Genomic DNA, 22809 nt, shown 5'->3' on the forward strand with positions numbered 1-22809 from the left:
AAAAAAAGTGCAGCTTAAACATTTTGTGCTAAGCTAGCTTAAACTTTTCTAGTGTTTAATGTAAAAACTACAATCAGAAATACATGAGTTTTGAGTAAATGATGACTAGACATCTCTAATCTTTTTTTTTATTTATCTGTCAGTAAGGTAAAGTAATTTTTTAGTAGAGGTTGACTAGACTTAATCAGAACGACACTGAAATATACTGTATTTTTATAAGGTGACTTTAGGTGTCAGTGGTCAGGTTTTAAATCTCTCATGTCTTAAAACAAACACATCTATACACACACATCAAACACAATATCAACTAATAACACTTGTGTAAAAAACAATCATGCAATAAAGAACACACTTTAAACACACTCTAAGCAAGCACTGACAGATTAGCCAGGAAGATAAAAGGAAAGAGAGACGGAGTAGTGAAAAGAGAGAAGACATCTGGTCATGTCTGGGTCCCAGAGGTCAGAAGTTCGACAGATCGTCTTACCTTAACGTCAGCTTTTTTGTTCAACAAGCTCTTGGCTGCTACAATGGGAGGAAATAAGAGAGAGACGTTAAATCAGCAACACCACATTGCATATTACAAAATTTCCATTTACCCAGGCTATATTTCCTAAAATGAACTTTCTATTCCTCAAGGAATCATAAAAAAATTAATCACTTATACAAAAAATTTAACCAACCCTCCTTTTGAAGGGTGGTGTGTATGAAATGAAATACAATTCAATGTTTCATGATAACTAACTATTTTTTTGTTAAAAAATAATGATCTATTAAGTACTATATAAAAGTAACAATGACTTTTAAACAGATTAAGATTTATTACTGGCCCCTCAGATTGAACAGTTCCCCATTGTCTAAATCATAAAAATAACATTTAAAAATACATCTTACAGGAAAGACTGCGGCAGAGAAATCTATAATTAAGCTACACATTTTTATCTGCTTCATTATCATAGAAACAACGCTGCCACAAATATCTCATTACTCAATCTACATTTCTTAACATTTTATTTAATTTTATAAACCTTTTGGAAAAGAAACAATCATATGGAAGGGAAACAACTGAATACTTAAAATGAGCGTTTTTAGGTTCAGCCAAACAGTGTAGATTACAGTGAAATTTATCCATCCAAGGACTAAGGATAATTTAAAAATAAATACATTTATGCTTTTCATTGTTCTGTACAGCATCATGGTGAACAACATTCATTAAATTAATATAAAGCAATCATTAATGAGTATAAAGAAGCATCTGACACAATCACTGTCATTCATGGTTGGTTCTTGTACCACTTCATGATCAAAAATAAATATGCAAATAAATGCACACGCACTCTGTCAAGCACCTTTGAAGCACCTTTTGGGTATGTTTGTGTATAGCTGTCACAACATCAAATTCAAACTGAGACACGAAACAAATGTGTTTTCATTATTTACATTCCGAGTACTCTGGTACTCGTGCCCATCCCTATTAAGGATATCTTAACGTCTCGGTTGAGACAACAGCTCTAGACACTGTTCATTTAATACAATAATTTCAGCAAAACTCTGTCATTCAGAAAATTCTGTAAAATGATCCTACAGATACAGCGGTGTCATCATTAAGATGGCATGAGCTGGAATTATGCATTAAAAAATGCAAGAGGTACAACATAGCAAGAGGTTGCACAAGAAATTAAGTCAAAGTTGAATGTATTTGCTGTATTTCTGATAATAAACAAAAGAACAGGGTCACTCAAGATCCTCCTAGAACTGAATCTGGGCCACCAATCCACCCATCTGGTGGCCCAAAGAGATCAGTGAGAAGAAATGAGCATGTGTCCCTGTAGAAAGAGCAGCAGAAGTGAAGTAACCTCTAATACTCTAAAGTGAGTGGAGCTCCTTACCTTGCCATTAACACAGAAAGCAAAAGAAAGAGAGGAAGAGAGAATGGAGAGAAAAAGAAAGAGTATTGGAGAAGAGGTCAAAATATCTCTTGTGGTTTATCTATGAATGCTGAAACTAAACGACTATTTATGGAGCTGTATCTATATCCATGGACTCAAGAACAAAAAAAATGTCAACTTGTTTTCAGTAGTCATCATTTATCTCAGAGTTTATCTACCTTGCAGAGAGTCAGCAAATAAGGTTTAGCAAAAAATAGCAGGCAAACAGGTTTCTGCCAGGCTGTTTTGTATAAGCAGTTTCACTACTCTAAAACCTATTCCTCAAATGTTCTCCAATGCTTTTCAAATAAGTAAACATTAAATAAATTAATAATTACAATATATTTTTTATTAAACAAACATACAACCAAATGAAATAAAAATATATATATATATATATATATATATATATATGAAAATTTCAATCCATCTTGTGCAATGTATAGCAGTTGCACAAGCAAAACTAAGCATAATTATCGATTGAGAAGACAGCTTTTTGCAACATTATGGGCATAAATGGGGAGTTGATCCATCATTTGCGGTTATAACAGCTTCCACTAAAATGCCCAAACTAAAAAATGGGTGTCCACATAACCTAAAGTATAATACATAAATATATTCTCTTATATGCACCATATTAAAGTCATATATGAGGATTTGAAGGGATCCAGGTGTCAGTCCCATATGTAGTGTAACTGCCTATAGTGCAGTAGTCTGGTTGCTCAGGCTGGGGGTAGTAGAAGGACAACAGAGAGAGGCAGCACTACATAAATATTTGATTGCAGGCATGTGGAGGGAGCATTGAATATAAAGCACAGCCTTCACATTGAGCCACAGCACACGCTCAATGTACCAGCTCAACCCTTCTGCCTCACTCATGATGCACTCTATGTTAAAAAACAAAAAACAAACAGGAAAGGAAAGGAAAAAGAAAAGCTGAAAAATAAACCCAAATCATGTTTTGCCCTTTCAAAAAGGTAAATGGCAAGACAATGTCACTGGCTCCTCCAGAACAACTGCTTGGATAAATCTAAAAATTCTAAATGATCACATTTTTTTGCCTATACGCTTAAATGCCAAAGGCTGTTTGGTCGAAATGATAATTCCACTGATAGAAAAACACCATTTTAAGCCATTTTAGAATAAATAAATAAATGTCAAGATATTGAATACAATTAAAAAGCTGAAAAATATCTACTATACAGTAAGTCAATCTACAACACATCCAGTCGAAACTACAAAATTAACTCTATTAGCTTCCACACTAGTGGAGTGGTGGAGGAATAATGTAGTGACCCAGAAAATATTAAACAAATCAAACCCATCTTGTATTTTGTCATCAGCTTTTCTTTTACTATCGGGTCAAAAAAATAAAAAATAATACTTTGCTCTGGAATTGATTTGTTTTGTGATAGATTAGCAGTGGCTTTCTTTGTATTGCTCTGGAGGAGATGCAATGATTATAAAATTTTTAAAGTAAGGCGCAAGAAAAAGATTCCAAATGACAGGCTTGTAAATTGCACACATAGTGTAGTCATCTATGCTAAACCCTGCAAAATAAAACAAATACAGTATACTGCAACTGTATATCCACTATAGCCCAAAATGGAATAAAGAGATTTTGTTTCCATGCATTTCCCCTCATACCGTGGATCCAGTTTCAAGTAATGTTAACAACAAGTAATGTTAACTAAAATTCTACATAATTCTACATCTTGTCCATACACAAATATGAAATCCTGATTAAAAAAATGCTAAAAAAAACAAAACTGTTGTCAAGAAGCTTTGACCATGCACGAGTGCACCAGATTCGTTCAGCACATCACACCCCCAAGTTAGTGAACATGCATTAGTCCAACCTCCCATGCAGCATTCAGCACAACAGCAGGCAGACTGTTCCACCCTTTGAAACAGGGGTGAACTTCAACTTCACAGACCATATTAAAGACAGAGTAAAGGAAGGAAGGAAGAATATAGAGGATGAAAGTGAAGAAGGCTTATGGGTGTCAGATAAAAATGGAAAAGAAAGGCAATGAAGAGAAGGTTAAGAATAAACCAAAAAGAGGCAGTGATTTATGGCACATATGAAAGGAAGAAATGATGGAGAGAACAGGACTCAAAAAAGAGAGTGGGAGGGGAAAATACATTCATCATGTAAAGATCTTGGTGTAGATCCTCTGTGAAATAAATGAAAGATGAATGAAATGACAATGACAGACCACTGAGAGGACCAATAACCAATACACATGTTATAAGATATGAACCACAAGAGAAATGAGGTGAATAATGACACAAAAGTGTGGAGGACAAGAAAGTAACAGAAGAAACAGCTGGTAAGAGAGGTAGAGGGTGAGTCATCATTCATGCTTTAGCCCCATGCAGAGACAATCATGGACTAGTGAGTGACAGAAAGGATGTAGAGGGAGGATGAAATACAGAAAGTTTTCTTTTGTAGAAGTAACTAACTAAAAAGGGGGGGGGGTGAAAAAGAAATGAATTAGACAAATAAGATAAAAATAAGAAAGAAAAGCTGAAATTAATCAGAAAAAGAGAAAAGATATAAATAGAGAAAAGGAAAATGGAAGGAAAAGGGGTAAGAAAAAGGGAAGAAGAAAGAAAAGGATGAATAAAGGGTAAGGGAAGGGGCAATTTTAATTGAAATAAAGGGAAAACAAAGGAAAAAGGAAACCGAAAAGAAGGGAAATTAATAGAGAAGTAAAGAGGAAAGGACAGGACAGAAAAGGAAATGGAAAAGGTAAAGCAAGGAAAAATGAAAAGGAGAGAGAGGAAATAAACAAAGTAAAAGGGAAATAGTAAAAGAAAGGAAAGGAAAGGAAAGGAAACATTAAACAGATAATGGTAATTAAAAGGAAATGAAAGGAAATTATATGGGAAGTGAAAAAAGGAATTAACAAGGGAAAATAGAGGAAAAAAATAAAAGAATGAAAAATAAATTTCAAGGACAATAGGGAAAGAGAACAGATAAACGGGGGGGGGGGGGGGGGGGGGAGAAAAACTGTGGAGCACACTGTGAATAGAGAATAATGGAATGGTAGGAATAACCAGAGGAGCGGAGAGACAGAAAGGGGCAGAGGAGTTGTGCCCCGCAGGGCGGCGCTACCTTGTTCCACCAGCCCTGCTGTGGTGCCTGCAGCCGCGGCTACTGCAGCCGCAGCCGCAGTGACCGAGGCGGGAGCCGTGGTCTGTCTGCTACCCACTAACACACACATACCCACCCACACACAATGAGAGGGAGGAACAAAAAGAGAGAGAGAGAGAGGGAAGAGGAAAGGGGGCAGAGTGAAAGAGAACCATTCATTAGTCTACAGGAGAAGAAACGGTCAGTTATAAGAACACGTCAAACCAATTTTCTTATTTTTTTTATTTCTTTGAGAGACAGGTGGCTTGTAACAAAATGATCCCCACTCAAACAAGAGCCATACTTTAATTACAACCAAAGTACAACAAAACAAGACTCTGACCCAGAGGGAATCATAAATCCTAACATTCAAACCACATATATTTATCAATGTCCTTTGTTGGACCATCATCTGAAGCAGTTACAAGCAGAGCCCTGGCATCACAGATGAGTTCAGAAGGCAGAAAGTGCTGCTATAACTACCGGTACTTGAATTTTCATTAAGGATAGAGTAAAAAAAAAAGAGAATTGACAGAGAGAGTTAGGCAATTTACATGTGCAGGGAGAAGTCTAGAAATGCATGTTATTTTGAATTATGCATGAGATCTGTGATGTCAGAGCTACATTAAAACTGCAAACTGCAAGATGGAGAGGAAAAGGTTGTATGTACAGTAAGTGGTGGGCAGGGCGTAAAAATATAAAGAAAGTTGTCCCAAAAAGTATGTGGACCGTTAAACCACACTTAAAAATGTATCAATGTCATCACATTAGATATTGACCCAAGTGGCATTCATAGGTGGTAATTTGTTTAGTCAAGATAATTATGATTTTTTAAAATAAATTACAAACAATAGGACAAATAGTTTTTCACATTGGTTAAATATTCAAGCATTCAGAAATTGAATAATCAAATCTAATTGTTTTTTTACTATATTTTCTCATTCATGCATGTTTTCAATGACACTATGTCAATAAAATTAAGTAGCACTGCCTTTTTTGTATTTTGAATTTTTTGGTGGTTAAATGGCTTATTATGCAGGATCATGAAAATACCACATTGGTGATTTTGCAATAGTAGAATCACAAAAAACTGGAGAAACTCTCTATCATCATTTGTTTTTAGGTACCATTTGGTTTGATATCTAATGCAATAACATTATAACACTAAGTACAACTTAAGTCATCGAATACTTTTTATGGCCCCAAAATCTGTGCAGCCCAAATCTTGCCCAAAGGTCACTTTTAATGAGAGCAAGAGGTTTCAAGTATTTATTTGACAGACAACAGACAACAAAAGCACATCAAGACGGAGTGGGGATCTAAAAGACACACAGATGATTCCCTGGAGAACCATCAGAACATACACAGAACAGACCAATCAGAAATCACACATATTCATCAACTCAGCTGTCAATCAAAACAGTTCCAAGGTTAATCTGCAGCTTCGTCACACCCGAATAACTTACCAGAGAAGTTCCGTGACACAAGCATGGTGGTGAGGATGGCCCCCTGTGAGGACAATGAGGAAATATAACCTGTGTGTGTGTGTAAAATTAGAATTGAGTGAGCATGTGTGTGTCACCAAGAAACACACCTTGAGTTTCCTCCTGGCGTTGAACTTCTTCAGGCATTCCACAGTTTCTTGTCTGTGCATCATGGAAGCCACAGTAGAGCGTTGCTATGGAAACAAATAGGGAAAAGATTTTTACTGTATATCTACATCTGCGTTTTGCTGCTTTTGTCTAAGTGTTCTATATGTCTGCATTTGCGCGTTGGTGAATACATACGCAGACCCATGGGTGTTTGAGAGCTTCCTGTGCAGTGATTCTCTTGGCAGGGTTTATGGTTAGCATTTGATTGATGAGATTTTTGGCTTCAGGAGTAACTGTGTCCCATTCGGGAGATGGAAACTATTAGAGAAATACATTTTAAAAATGCGATTACTATACAACAACAGATTAGCTCTGTCAGCAAGCACTGCATCATATAAACCATCTATTGAAATTAGCAATTTCTGTAACTTTTGACTAGAAATTGTGCGTTTCTAAGAAAATGTAAACACCTATTGAAGTTCAATTTTCTCAATTTAATGAACTGGCATTATGAAGATGCATGAATCAATGTTGGGTCAAGCAAAACTGAAAAAAACCATACCAGTCGACAACTAATATGAATCAATATTCCCAAAAAATTTTGAACCATATAAAATGATGCTAAAAGTACTTAATATATCAATATTATCAAAAATCCCCCACTTGTGCTGCATCTATCAAATAAATCAGTCTATTCTATGAAATAGGCAATTTCTATTTTAAAAATGTATCACGTAATTTTTTTTGCAGTCTATTAGACAAACAATGTCTTTAAGTGTTAAAAAATTGATTGTGCCATCTAAAGTTAAATTAATAAAACATTCAATATGATATTCTATACTTGTGATAGCAGTTAAGTGTTTTGATAATTTGAAAACCAACACATTTCATCATATCAAAGTTTTGGCGTTTTTTGGTAAATACAGTAACGCAAAACTGAAAAGATCATAAAACTCACATCATAAGCTCCCGCTTTGATCTGCTGATAAAGTTTATGCTGATCCTCATCCCAGAAAGGTGGATATCCAACCAGCAGAATGTACAGAATCACACCTTAATAAAGACAATTAAAAAATAAATTTAAAAAACTATCTATCTGTTCCAAGTAGAGCTTAGGTAAGCACCAATTTTAAGGCTGTTGAATACAGTACAGCCAGTTATACTGTTTTGCCAGTTATATTATTTGTTCTATACTCAAAACAAGTACGAAATAAATGAGGTTGCTGAGTCTCTTTGCCTTTGTTTGCTTGTAGGCTTAATTGGTATCATGCAGGTTTAATGGAAATCACCAACTCTCACTGAAAATTAATGACTACTTCTATCTGTCACTGCAAATCTCTGAATGTATGAACATCCCTTTAGGACCCTGCTGAAAACAAATAAACCAGCCTAAGTCCAATTTCTTCCATCTTGGTCAAGCTGGTGTTTAGATTGTTTAGCTGGCGGGCCAAAAAAATTAGAAAGTGTCCAAAACCCCTCTAAAACAAAGACAACCAGACCAGCTTGACTAGAAGAGGAAACCAACTGAGAACAGAAAACCCTCTAGGGCTGGTTTAAATAGCTTTATATCAGCAGGGAAGGTAGACGGTGAAGCAGACAGCAAGGCAGCTCACTTAGATTTGGCACAAAGCACATAAAACTCCTGTAATTTCTTCAAAAGGAGCATGTGCTTGTCACTGAATTTGAGTTTATTTACCGCAGGCCCAGATGTCCACCGGTTTGCCATATGCTTCTTTCCTCAGCACCTCAGGGGACAGGTAACCTGGTGTCCCTGCAAATCCTGTAAATGCACAGTAAAATGGGATAATAAAGGTGTAAGCAGTACAAACAAGTTCTAAAGTGTTTGTTATAAATCGTGTGGGCGTCTCTCAATATCAAACTACAGGTTTGTGTCATTGTAGCAATATCTTCATACCAAACCATGCCTGCTGGTCTCCCTGCACCTCAATGGCCAGTCCAAAGTCGGCCAGCTTCACAGCGGCATTCTTGCACTTACTGGCCAAGAGCAGATTCTCTGGCTGAGGGGAGAGTGAAGACAACATTTCTCCTGCCTTAACACACAACTTTACACTCACAGTAACAAACACACTGTGCATGCTGACACACACTTCACAACAACAATAGATAGTCAGATACCTATCACGTGTTCTTAACATAAAACCAGCGCACATTTTAAATGTGTATAATATAATCAACCTCCCCAAATCAGATTCTGTTAGACATTAGTTGAATGGTGGGTTTCGCTGAACTTTCAGACTGCAGAATGTTTCTAAATAAAGGATTAAGAAAAAAAAAGTTCTTCACTGGTAATAAGTGTGTTTGTGCGGGCATGTTTTCCTCCCAACTGACCCAGATTATCCATCCTCATTATTCTCTGTCACTGATGGATGCTAATAATGTGATATCTCCTCTAGTGCCTTCTGCTAGCACACACATGACACGATCTTATAAATCATAGTGCTAGCAACTCAGGCTATTTGGTTTGTTAGCTAGCCCTTATAGATCAGTCACACACACCTTTAGCTCTGCAGCAGAGAGTGAAATCTCAAGGAGATTTTCCTGCATTGCAGGGTCTGGTTGATCTAACATCCACTTCCCTCACTCTCTTATTCACATTGTAGACTGCTACTAAAATGATTTAAACTGAGAGAAATGACAACTAAAAAAAATAAGCTACCGTTTAACAGTTTGGGGTCGGTAAGACTATTTAAAATGATATCAATACTTTAATGCTGCAAGGATGAATTAAACTAATCAAAAGTGACAGATGTTTCTCATTACGCATTATAATGTTACAAAAGATTTCAATTTCAAATAAATGCATTAGTTTGAACTTTCGTTTCTTTAAGAAATAAAAAATAAAAGGTCACTGTTTCCACAAAAAATATAAACTAGCAAAAACGTTTTCAATTGTAATATTAAACTGTGTTTCTTGACCTTCAAATCAGAATGATTCTGAAGGATCAAGCAATACTAAAGAGTCATAAATGACTGATAAAATCACAGCTTTGCGATCACAGGAAAAATAATTAAATAAATAAATATACATTCGTTCATATATAATTAATTCACTACTTTCATTAGAAGCTAAGAGTAGACTGACTGTAGGTTTTTTCTGATTATCATCAATATTTACTTTTTTTTTTGCATATGCAGAATAATCTAACATTTGTAATTATAACTTAAGTCCTATGAAAAACATCTAGATATTAATACATCTGAATATGTTCATGCAGATACACAGTCAACTTGCTCTCAAATGCTCACAGACCAGCTTGCCCATGTTTAATTAAGCCAGGGGGCATTTACTTTTTTAATAACATTCCATAACACTCATTATCACAATTACTTCACAACCTTCCCTTCATTAAAAATTTCCTAGATTTTGTCTCCATCCTCAGCAGCTCTCATATAGCATAGCTAATGCAGATTGCCCCCCCCCCCCCCCAAAAAAAAGAGGTTAAACATGCACTCTGTTAAGGGCTGGAACATCAGGAGCTAATCCCAGCCTTAAAGCTCAGTAGTGGGAGGAATTTTGATGAACAGCACCCTCTGAGAACAAATCTAGCTCTCCAATGCTCTTTCACGAGTGTATAACCTCTGCAGTGAAATCAATGACATGACTTCCTAGCAAAAATCTCATCAGCATGGGCACAGCTACGAATCAAATTATATGCATTATATACATGTATATGCATATACTGAAAAGCACAGCTGGGTGCACCGATTAAATTGGCATGAGTTGGTTTAGTTTACTTGCTTTGCTCAGTAAAATCCAAAAAATCATGGGTGTTGGTAGATGTGTGAGATTGTGTGTATGTGCAATAATATATGTGCAAGACCGCTGCTCTTTTCTGCAGTGGCATTCCTGTCATGCCCACTCAGATTCCAGCTGTGGAAGATCGCGTGCCCCAGGCTTCCATTTTAAAGGGCAGACACTGAGAGCGTGAAACCAAAATGCCATTTTTAGCATTTACCTGGTTTCGTTTTTCTTGATGCTGCTACTGTGAAACTGAGGCTTGAATCTAAATGTATACGGATTAAATCTAGTGATGCACCAAAATTAAAGCAATTTAAAATATTTGGTTTAAAACTGCAAAAAAGAACTCATTTCAGTTTTCAAAGGAAAAGGTTTTAAAACGCCAAAATCATTGATCGAAATGAGTGATGTTTAATTGGCGTTTCTTAAATGAGTCGTTTGACTATTTCATGCAAGTCTATCGCAGATCTAGACATTAATACTTGTAAATAATTATGGCTGCAGTTGTACTAGGGAGGAATGTCAAGTGTTCACGGTCCAATATTTGGCTAAAACAGCAAAAGAAGTAATGATTTTTTGGTTTCAGATTAAATCATTTTGAAATGCTGAGAGGCGACTTGTTGCCAAACTACTATGACTAAATTAATTTATCATCTTAGAACACAACACCTTTAACAGCATACCGAGGTCAATTATCAAATTACGCAAATGTAATTATTACAAAAAATTTTCAGTGGCAATTTAAATTTCAGTCTCATGTTTCGCTAAAACTATAACTTCTGTGCATTACTAATTAAATCAGATTAAAGCACCTGATTTATTGATATACATCTGGATATTATTTTGCACATGCTCTTTACGGAGTCAACATGTCAATAAAAGTACATAATATAAAGTGTACCGGATCTGTGCATATTGAAGAAAAGCTGCAGATAAATGTGTATTTATAAAGTGACATCACAGATCCAAGTCACAATCAAACCACTTATACATGCATACATAAACATGCAGCATAAATTCTGAAGCGGTGTTCACCCAGCAGTCATACATTTTTTTGTGCCAGTTACGATAAGCATCCTAGGCTAATATCTGGCCAGTTTGCACTGTAATCCGACTGCAAAACATGCCAGGTAACGTGAGATTAGTTGAATTATGTCTAGGAACAACACTTTCCCGAAGCTCACTGCATTTTAGAAAAGGTCAAAGGTCAGAAGGGAGCAGTCAAATGGCATTGCAGTGCACTCAAACCTGGACATGAGGACTGGTCTGGGACTGGGACCCTGATGTCTACACTGACTCTCTGGTCAATAAAAGCAATCTAGATAAGAGTTACATTGTCATAGTTCATTCAATTTGGTCTATATTTATTTATATTATTATATGATAATAATTGCAGGGGATTCATTTTAGTGGGAACACTTTTGAAGTGCAAAAGAGACATTTGTCTTGATCAATAAACTAAAATTAATGTAGCTCTTTAAGTCAGTCCAATTAGCGCAGTCTTACCTGAACATTCATGAAAGTGAATTTATTACCAGCAATGGTCAAACACTGCAACACTCAAGCATGTATGCCATGCACTATCACTGTGTGAAATCGGACTGACCTCCCATTTCTAAATATTTTTTCCACCCATTTTCGAAGGGAGACCAAGAGTTCCTATCAGCAATTATGTCAGTGCCCTTTAAATCTACACAGTAGTAGGCACAGATTTCCACATAGCAAGTTTATGAGCACATACACAAGTTCACACACATCACAATTGTCACTTACCTTCAGGTCTCTGTGCACCACGCCCATTTGATGGCAGTGAAGCACCGCCTCCAGGATCTGCTGGATGCAGTGACTGCATGCAAACAGCAGGGGGCGTAGGTTAGTTTGAGCAGCGCTACAGTCCCGTGCACAGGCCTTGGGTGATGGGTATTTGGGGCAGGTAAAAATGTAAAAGGGAAGGGGAAGGGTATCTTTCTCTAGACTCAACCTTGCCTCCATGTAGCTAAATATAAGCACACAATAACTGAAATAATAATAATGATAATAAAAAACAGTTGCAAAACTGCAGGTGGAGGCGCAGCGCAAGTGTGTTTGCTAGTTTCAGTCCGTCGCTGTTTGCATTTTCCCATCCAGCGCCACGTCATTTAATAAGCAAATGCATTTGCACCCATTTGTGCACCCATGGGCGTGCTGGTCTAAAAAAGAGGTGTGTTCAGGTGCATTGCTATTTTAAGGAGCTGAAATTTTTTTTCTGTTATTTAAAGAGCGTACACGCTGCTTATTATACACAGGGACGCACAGCAGCACACAAACATGCCAAATATAAAAAATTAAAGGATTGCAATATATAAGAATTTTTTGTAGGCTAATAAAATAATATGTTCTGTCTTTGCGCTTGCCAAATTCCGCCGTGTAAATAGCAAATCCGTCATGGCACGAGCGCAACTGGCTCTTAAAGGCAATGGAAGATGAGACTCTGATTGGTTTATTGCCCGTTATGCACAAAAAACACCCATTACTCATTACGAGAATAGGGACAACCGTTTTTCGGTCCAAAGTTTTTTTGCGCTTCACACTTTGCGTTTAGATCATTAAAATAGGGCCCTAAGAGTTTGAAAGCAAAACATCCCCTCAGAAATAAAAAATTTGTTTAATATAAATTGATTCAATTGTGATCTATTTAAATTTGGGTACAATATAAACATTATTATAATGGAGGCAATGCTTTGCGTCTTTTGAGAATTTACTTTTATTTTCTTATGCCAACATATGTAGGACTTAAAAATTACTATAAATATAAGAGGTAGCAAAATACTTTTTTTTGGTGGATACAGTAATGTTGTTATGATTCAGTGTAAAAGTGGTAAACAGATCATAGATTCAAATATTTACGAATCCTGTGTTAGTTTCCTATAGCTTATTAACTGGCCTATTATTAAGTATGAACCGCTTTAAACTTCAGTTTAATAATAAAAATAATAATAATAAGCCTCAAGGAAGCATATTTTTTTCTTGAAGGCAAGAAAATGGATCTGAGATCAACTAAAAAGCCAAAAATGCTAATTATTAGTTACAAAAACTAAAATAACTTAATACTAATATTTAAGCAGGGATTTAAACAAGTGACAGTGAAGTCTTGCACATTGTTACAAAAGATTTCTAATTTTAAATAAATATCCGTTTTTACTTTTTTTCAAAGAATCAGAAAAACTTAGCATGGTTTCCACAACAATATGCCACACAACTGTTGTCAACTTTGATAATAATAAGAAATGTTTCTTGAGCACCAAATCAGTATTTTAGGATGATTTCTGAAGGATTATGTGACACTGAAAACTGGAGTAGTGACTGCTGAAAATCTAGCGGCTGTTAAATAAATGGCAGCTTGATTCTGCTAATTGCTGCTTGCAGCTCTACTCTTCTCCTCCCTAGGGCAGTAAAATAGCGTTTTAGAAATTAAACCTTGTAGTAAACCATACAGAGTAACACAGCTGTATATCTATGCACGTCTTTAATAAATATAGTGTCATGGGAGTGTAATGTGATTGCTGTTTGAGTGCGTGTTAAGGAGTGTAGGATAGCAGTGACACGTGCACGCACGCATATGAGCTGGTTGCCAAGAGACCCCTGAATGTTGCTATGCACAGGTACAGCCTACACCAGGGTGAAAGATGATTTCGCTATTTAACAGCCCAAACCCAGATCCGAAACCCTAGTGATAATACACTGAGGGTGACTGAGGTTGATGGTAAAGGAAAAGAAGACATCAATTGTGTAAATCAATTAATGCTGTAAATGGTTCTCTAGGTCAAAGCTATTCCAATATACAGCATATCCCATGAGTCAAATCAGTCGGTGCTGGAAGAAAAAGATGGGGGGTGTTGTAGCTGCTCTACAATCACACAGCACATGGAGGGTGAACAGTAAGAGGGTTTGCATGCTGAAGTGAGAGAGCAGTGTGTGTGTGTGTGTGTGTGTGTGCGCAGGACATGTGATATGGTGTAACTGTGAATGACATTTGCTGTATTGAAATCTTTAAAGCTACAAACTGACTTACACTACCATTCAAAAGTTCAGTCAGATTTTCTTTGAGAAAGAAGTTAATACAAAAAAAGTGACAGTAAAGACATTTATAATGTTACGAAAGATTTCCATTTCAAATAAATGGAGCTCTTTTAAACGTTTCATTCATCGAGGAAACCTGAAAAACTCTTATCATGGTTTTGAAAACAAAAAACAAAAAAACAACTTTTCTTTTTTTCTTAAGTAACATATCAGAATGATTTCTGAAGGATCATGTGACACTGATGACTGGAGTAAATGGCCGCTGAATTTTCAGCTTTGCCATCACATGAATAAATTATATTTTAAATATATATAAAAATAGAAAACAGTTTCACAATATTACTGTTTTTAATGCTGCTTTGGTGAATATCAGAGACCTTTCAAAAACAATTTTTCTAAATATGACCCAAACTTTTGAACTGTAGTGTAGGCAATAATTTCATTCGAATAAATAATTTAAAGTTTTATTCTGAACGGATCAAATGCCTTTCACCTAAATAACATTCTTGCAAGAAGCAAAATTAGATCATATAGACTATTATAATTTAAGAAAACTCCTATATTAAGATGTAATAGATTTGGCAGACTGACTTAGGGCTGTGAAAGGAATCGCATTGATTTTCATGCGCATCTCATCAGTAAAGCTGGTCCAGTGATTAGTAGTAAATCATCATCACCTGCTTTCAGTTTGAGCGGCATTCACTACACAGAGCCGTAGTTCACTGACAAGTTAGGCGATATCGTGTTTGACATTGTGCTATTTGAAGACATAAAAGCTTTTGTAAGACTAATATGCACAGGATCAATGTTTAGATTTTTTCTTGGACTTAAGCTTTGCATCTGACACTGTCAATCTTGAAATCAATTTAGTAATTACAATTAGCATTAACTGGTCAATTTGCTGACTCGTTTATCCTTAATAAACTGCAAATTTAAAAGGCTGCATTTAATTCAAATTAAAACCATTTTAATCAGCAAAATATGTCTTTCACACATACTGGAAGATGATTCTGTCATTCTCATCTGCCCTTAAAAGGCAAACAGTCTACATTATTAGACTGACATAAAACGAATTAAATCAATCTAGTCTAAAGCAATCTAATCTCGTTTAGACATTATTGATTGGGACTGTGCTGCCTAGATAGAGTTATAGCCATGATTATTATTATCCATGCGCAGTGTGCACTACATGAGTTATACTACATGCATATGTGTAAAGTTAAGGCATGGCAGTAAACTTCAGGGCTGTAAATGTCTACCATTAAAACACCACAAAGAATGACATATAGTCACGGCAAGCGCAAGACATTTCTGAATAAACCCATTTCTGAGAGTGAATCTGTCGGTTTACCCTGCCTTTAAATGCATGAATGCATATACGGATATTTATATATTTAAAAACATGTAATGTTTTGTGCATTCATCACAGTGTGTGCATGTGTGTTTCTTCACACCTCCCCCAGTGTCAGCTGCTGATCATGGCTGGTCTGCAAGCGAAGATGTGTGTATGACTGTGTGATTTTGTGTGTATGTGTAGAGGTGAGACAGGAAGTGTCAATGTGTTTCAGCACAAAAACTCCACTTGAAAGAACTGCTGTGTGTGGACATTAACATGTACAAAAATGACATACTGGAACTCACTGTGCTGCCTTCTCTAATATTAGCTATATTCCCTGTACTAACATCACTAAATATTACAGTATTCAAGTCTCTTCTTCCACGCTTCATAAGGGTATGTAAATAAGCAATTTAACCACTAACTTTAGCAAGAAGTAAAATTACAAATCTACAATTATGTATCTGTGTAAAGACAGTAAAACCTACTATTGTTTGAAATAAGAATGATTGGCCGTTCATAATACTGTTGATACACTGTACTGAAACTGATCTTTGTTTTAAGGAATATTACGTTATACATATAACATTATACAATTTGTCTTAACCATTGTTGTGCAGCACTTCGATTGCCAAAAAATTTAACAAATTGTTCAAAATTCATTATATCTAAAAGATTAATTAAACTGATAAAATTGTATGCATTTATTTGATAACCACCATTTTTCCTAAAAAATTTGCGTTAAATCATAAAGCACGGAATCCAGAAAAATTCAAACAGACCACAATTTCTGGAAAAAATAAAACATTTCATAGGGCCATATTACTGTAAAAAATAAATAAAAAGATACATTATTAAAAGTTGTTCAAGTTCATTCATGCTTTTGATTAAAATTGATTAAAATTTAATTAAATCTTTAAAATAGGGCTCAACTACATCTAAAAACTGTTTGTCCAGTGTTTTTGACAAAGATAACATGGTACATACTAGCGAACACTTTAACTTATAGTAATTCAAGGATGTTTATACAAAAAAACCATGATAATACTTTAGCCTAAATATTCATTGAAATATAATATAAGGCATAGTTCTTATCATTTACTCACCCTTATGTCATACCAAACCTATTCGGCTAACTGTCTTCTGTGGACATGCAAAAATACATACAGGCTTGTAACAAGATGAGGATGAGTAAATAATGACAAACGTTTCAGTTTTGAGTGGATTATCTCTAATAGTTGAGGGAGCAATAAAAAAGAAAGAAAAAGAAAAACCTCACAAGCAAAAATATCCACGAGTTCTGATCTTCTGCATGACCGCATCAAGAGCAGGATGTAAGGATTTGGGAATTTTGGGATGGCAGTCAATGGATTAGGAGAAGCCCATGATGCCAAACACAGATGGACAGACAAGACAGACAGGCTACAGCAACAGACACACAGACAAGAGCAAGCAGGGGCAAACAGACAGGCCATTTACAGGCAGTGTGTGAGCTACATACTGACCTTCAGGTCCCTGTGCACTATGTCATGTTGGTGAATATGATGGACACTGTCTAGAATCTGATGGATACAGTGACTGTGAAGACAAAACGGAAGAAAAGAAAAAGAAGAGGGGAAGGGAGAGAGGGAGGAAGGGAATGAGAGGTGAAGGTGGAGACGTGAGGATGGATAGAGTGGAATCAAACAATTGATGGAGTGATGGCAGTGCATTGAACAAAAGCAGTGGATATGATAAGAAAAAACAAGGTTGAATCGATACACAAGGGATGGGAGGAGTGACGCATACAGGATTGGGAAAAGAGGGAGATGGAGGGAGGAATTAAAAGGAGAGAGGAAAGTGAATGTTGGAGGTGAAGAGACAGAACCATTTAGACATGAAACACACAACTGTCAACAATAAGAACAACATCAGAGAGAGAAGGAAAGACAGTAAGAGAGGGGAGGTGAGGTGGGGAAGAACAGGTGTAGTAAGTAGATTGTGTGTGTGTATGTGTGAGTTTTAAATCTGTAGGATGTGAGCGTGTGTGTGTGTGTGTGTGTTTGTGTATTTATATATATAAATGCTGGTGTGGGGAGATTTACTATATTATATACATACATACATACATACATACATACAGTGTCTTTGAAGGGCATTCTGTCTCATACAATATTTATAACGATATGTTTTATATATTACGTAATATTGTTCAAAGGTTCAGGGTCAAAGATGTTTTTGAAATAAGTATTTAATGCTCACCAAGGGTTTATTTCAAAATACAATAAAAATGTTATTGTGAAATGTTATTATAATTTAAAATAACCATTTTCTGTTTCCATATATTTAAAAATGTAATCTATTCCTGTGATGGCAAAGCTGAATTTTCAGCATCATTACTCAAGTCAACATAACATGATCCTTCAGGAATCAAAAAATATGCTGTTGATATTGCTCAAGAAACTTGCTTGCTATGCTGTTTAATATTTTTGGAAACCGATACATTTTTTCAGGATTCTTTGATGAATAAAATGCTCACAATAAAAAAATCTTACTGACTCCATTCATTTAATTGGTAGTGTGTGTGTATATATACACATATATATATATATATACATATATATATACACATATACACATATATATATATATATATATATATATATATATATATATACATATATATATATATACATATATATATATACACACACACACACACACACACACACACACACATATATATATATATATATATATATATATATATATATATATATATATATATATATATATATATATATATGGTCTACACGATATTGAAAAAATGAAATTGCGATATTTGATTTTTCTGCGATATATATTGCGATATTTTTTCTTACAAACAAAAATGGGGTGAGCACACTTACATTCTCATTTTAAATGCTTTAAACATCTACACCATCGTGTCATTTGATTAATATGCGCGAGGGAGAGAGAGCAAGACAGCGCTCGTGTTGTTTGAAGACTGCTCGCTCTCTCTCTGTCTCTCTCTCTCATGCTCTCTCTGTCTCTCTCGAGCGCACTCTCTCTCTGTCTCTCTCTCGCGCGCGAGCGCTCTCTCTGCCCTGTTAAACTTGGATGTGGTTTTCAGCCCTGTCAATGATAAACTTTCACTCTATGATGGTTAAGCTGTGCAATTAATCCACGAATCACATTCGTCAAGGGCCGGGGAGCAGCTGGCCCGTACGTACGGTTAATGAATAACGGATCAACTACGACAGCCTACATCGCACATCCTGCGATGTGACTATAGTGGATTCGTACATCGCGATATTGATGCTTAAACGACACATCGTGCAGCCCTAAAGTATATATATACTGTATATGCCTGACCAAAACATAATAGCTGACTCCACTATCCAGTGAGACAAAAATACAAACTTTCTCACAAGTTTAATAACTGATATGTTTGTTTTTGTCTACCTGCGCTAGTACTTTTAACATTTCTAGTAAAACACCTTAATTACAGATTGTTTGCAATTTGTCTCTACTAGTGTTGTCATGGTACCAAAATTTCAGTATTCGGTACCGATACCAGTGGAAATCCACGGTTCTCGCTACCAATTTTGGTACCAAAGCAAAACACAAAAATATGCTAATTAAAAAAAAAAAAAACGTTTTAACGTTAAAAATAAACCAATGCCATTCTTTATACTTATTTACAATTGTGTTTAAAGCTTTCTACAAGTTATATAATTATGAAAAATAGTAAACAAGTTTCACCCAAATTTAATTTGTCTTTTAATTTATGAAATGTAAACATTTTATTTTTGGTAAATAAAGGGGATTTGATTTTAAAATTAAAACATGAAAGAAATATTGTGATTTATTTATTTAAAAAAAAAAGTTTTATAAATATTTTCTAATAGTGCTTTGCCACCCATTGTTGATTGTTTCAGTTGTATTACCAAGAACTAAAATGCTCCAGGAAAGCTCTTTTCATGCAGAGTTAATCAGAATGACCACAGCTGATCACAGATGAAAGTCAAATGGCTTTGTGTGACATTGAGAAGGTGATTAGCTACACCTGATTGAGTTTACAAGTCATTTTTAGCAGGAGGTGATCCTTTTTCTAACTCCGTTATTCTGTTTTTTTGTTTTTTTTTCTGGCATATTGGTGTTATATCTTTCACTTGGATGTTATAAGTTGCACTTAAATACACTTAAATACAAAATAGCGTCATACCCTGTTTCTGTCACACATCCAACAACAAGAGCCGCAACACAGTGGAGAAGGTGTCAGTGACACTATCACACACAGACGGAGAGAGCTAAAATATCTGAATAAAAGAGAAGGCAGACAGAAAAAGAGAGAGACAGGTGGAGAATGGGAGGAGGGGAGAAAGATAAAGCCCTAATTACTTGTGTTAATTGGAGCCCTAGTTTCTCCCTCTCTCTGAGGAGGCAGGGGGCAGCGCAAGGCTGCAGGGCTTCACAAGAAGAGGGACATTTAGAGTGAAAGAAAGAAGAACAGAGAAGGAAAGAAGGGAAAGAGAGAAGAGCAGCAGGTGCCTGGAAGCAGGACAGCAGGAGACGAACAAAAGAGAAGAAGCTGATATGTTTCCCTGCATCTATTTCTACAAAAGAAACACACAAATATTTGATTTCTCAGTCACATTTGAACTTTACATTTACATTTATGCATTTAGCAGACACTTTTATCCAAAGCAACTTACAGAGTATCCAGGCTATAAATGTTTTTAATATAACTTCCTAAAGATAGATTTTTTTTATTATTATTATTTTATTGTTTTCCCGTAACAAATTATATTTAAATAAAAAATGTTATCTGTATAAAGCGGTATATGAAAAGTAATAATAATTTTACTTGATAATTTTACGTGCACGTTTCATAAAATAATAATAATAATAATAATAATGTTTAAAATGCATTAATAACAATAAGAATAATTATAAAATAAAATAATTATTACTATTGTTATTATTATTATTATTGTTGTTGTATCTGAAATGTAAGTTACGTAAGATAATGTTCACACTCACAATTGTGCTGTGATAACCTGCACTTTATTTAACAAGGATATCTAGGGAACGGAAGCTACAAGCTAGCACTTGATTCAACCAGACACAGTTATCAGCCTATAATTTCATCTCAAGAGGCCACCGTGTGCTTTATATATATCAACTATAAGAGCCCCTGTGCAATATACTTAATGTAATTGCAGTAATTACAGTGTAAAAGCATCATGCGAGTGCATTATAAGAGCATAAACTACACTTTAACGGAGCGCCTGCTAAAGGGCAAAGTTGTAACTAACAGCTGGGTCATGAGAACACACCACTCAGCTTTAATAGTTTTGACAGATCAAGGTGGTGTTGCTCTGTAACTGTGGTTTAAATATCTTAATAGGGCTGGACGATTATGGCCTAAAATCAAAACCTCAATTAATTGAACATTTTACCTCGAATACGATTAATGAACGATTATTTTGTTTCTGTTGTGTTTTTTTGCCCTCATAGTTCACTGACAAGGTTTGTACTGTAAATATGATTGACTATTAAAAGGTGAGACATTTTGTCCTATTGAAAGAGCAATCTGACATCATAGCTCACTATCAGCAGTTATTTTATCTATGTTGATTTATTTAGGCTATAGTTATTTTCAAAGCTTCAAATGTACTGTTAAAAAACCTTCATTATTGTTAATTTAATTCTAACAAATAAATTCTTGTTAAAAACATAACCAACATTAAAAATATTTTGCTTATAATTTCTGCAAAGGAGAGACTGTTTCTACAAACAAATTCCAAACAAAAAGGAAATATATCAGTATTGGCCAAAATTATTTGAAAAATATCAGCATATCGGATATCAGCAAACATCCAATATCATGAATCCTTAATTTACGTATTATACTTTTATTAAAGTTTATATATATATATATATAATTTATAAAGTAGCTCAATAAACAAACAATTTAAAATTCGTATATGGATTTTTTTTTTTTTTTTTTTTGTAAGAATGGATTAAATTGATCAAAAATGACAATAAATATTTTACATTGTTACAAAAAAATATTTCAAATTAATGGTTATGCTTTTCTTAGAAACCTTCCATTCATCAAAGAATCCTGAAAAAATGTATTGTCTTCCACAAAAATATTAGGAGCAAAAAGGTTTACAAAATTGATATTAATAAGAAATATTTATTGAGCATCAAATATACATATTAGAATGATTTCTGAAAGATGCCAAGAGTGTGCAAAGCAGTAATCAAAGCAAAAGGTGGCTACTTTGAAGAACCTAGAATATGATATATTTTCAGTTGTTTCACACTTTTTTGTTATGTATATAATTCCATATATAATTCCACATGTGTTAATTCATAGTTTTGATGCCTTCAGTGTGAATCTACAATTTTCATAGTCATGAAAATAAAGAAAACTCTTTGAATGAGAAGGTGTGTCCAAACTTTTGGTCTGTACTGTATATATATATATATATAGCTTATTAATTTAAATGGCACAAATACACTAACCTAAAAGAAAAATTTTATTAAATGTCAAGGGCAAAATAGTGACAGTCTATTGACCGTCTCATCTCTAACTTTCAGTAAGCAGGTCAGACCTTTATCTACTAAACTACGCCTCCCAACATGAACAATACCATGGAACAAGCACTGGGTCAAAAAAACCCACAAGTGAGATGGTCAAAATGAATGTGTTACACACACCCACACGATGTACGCAAGGAAGTCAGCGTTAGTCATTATGTGAAACTGCATATATGGGCTGGACCTCGAAGGTGATAATGCTCAGGACTAACACCTTCAACTACATACTGCAAACCCTGGTGACAAGAACACACTCACACAATGTGGAAAGTGATCTGTACAGGAAAGCCAAAAATGCCTGCAGAAGGGCTGTGTCTGTGTTTGTTTGTGCGAGTGTGTGTATGAGAGGGAGACAGACATAATGCATGATGAAAGGACAGAGATAGATCAATAGAAAAAAC

The 22809-nt window shown here is 35.2% G+C and overlaps 1 protein-coding gene across 48 annotated transcripts in view; it reads right to left on the reverse strand.

Annotated features, from left to right (window-relative positions):
* LOC113098767 (calcium/calmodulin-dependent protein kinase type II subunit beta-like) overlaps positions 1 to 22809 on the reverse strand; it is a 56033-nt gene that overhangs the window by 20002 nt on the left and 13222 nt on the right. For 16 of the 48 annotated variants that reach the window (XM_026263820.1, XM_026263809.1, XM_026263803.1 and 13 more), the window contains exons 6-14: positions 17320 to 17392; positions 8575 to 8677; positions 8356 to 8439; positions 7618 to 7712; positions 6855 to 6977; positions 6662 to 6745; positions 6534 to 6576; positions 5050 to 5145; positions 488 to 525 (exon numbers count right to left, since the gene is read on the reverse strand). In XM_026263820.1, coding sequence (XP_026119605.1) covers positions 488 to 525; positions 5050 to 5145; positions 6534 to 6576; positions 6662 to 6745; positions 6855 to 6977; positions 7618 to 7712; positions 8356 to 8439; positions 8575 to 8677; positions 17320 to 17392 — 739 coding nt within the window. Of the gene's footprint in view, positions 1 to 487; positions 526 to 5049; positions 5146 to 6533; positions 6577 to 6661; positions 6746 to 6854; positions 6978 to 7617; positions 7713 to 8355; positions 8440 to 8574; positions 8678 to 12192; positions 12266 to 17319; positions 17393 to 22809 lie in introns of all 48 variants that reach the window. The other 32 variants (XM_026263812.1, XM_026263824.1, XM_026263849.1 and 29 more) reach the window with 8 other exon arrangements.

This window comes from Carassius auratus, unplaced genomic scaffold (assembly GCF_003368295.1).
Source record: "Carassius auratus strain Wakin unplaced genomic scaffold, ASM336829v1 scaf_tig00216647, whole genome shotgun sequence".
NCBI lineage: Eukaryota > Metazoa > Chordata > Actinopteri > Cypriniformes > Cyprinidae > Carassius > Carassius auratus.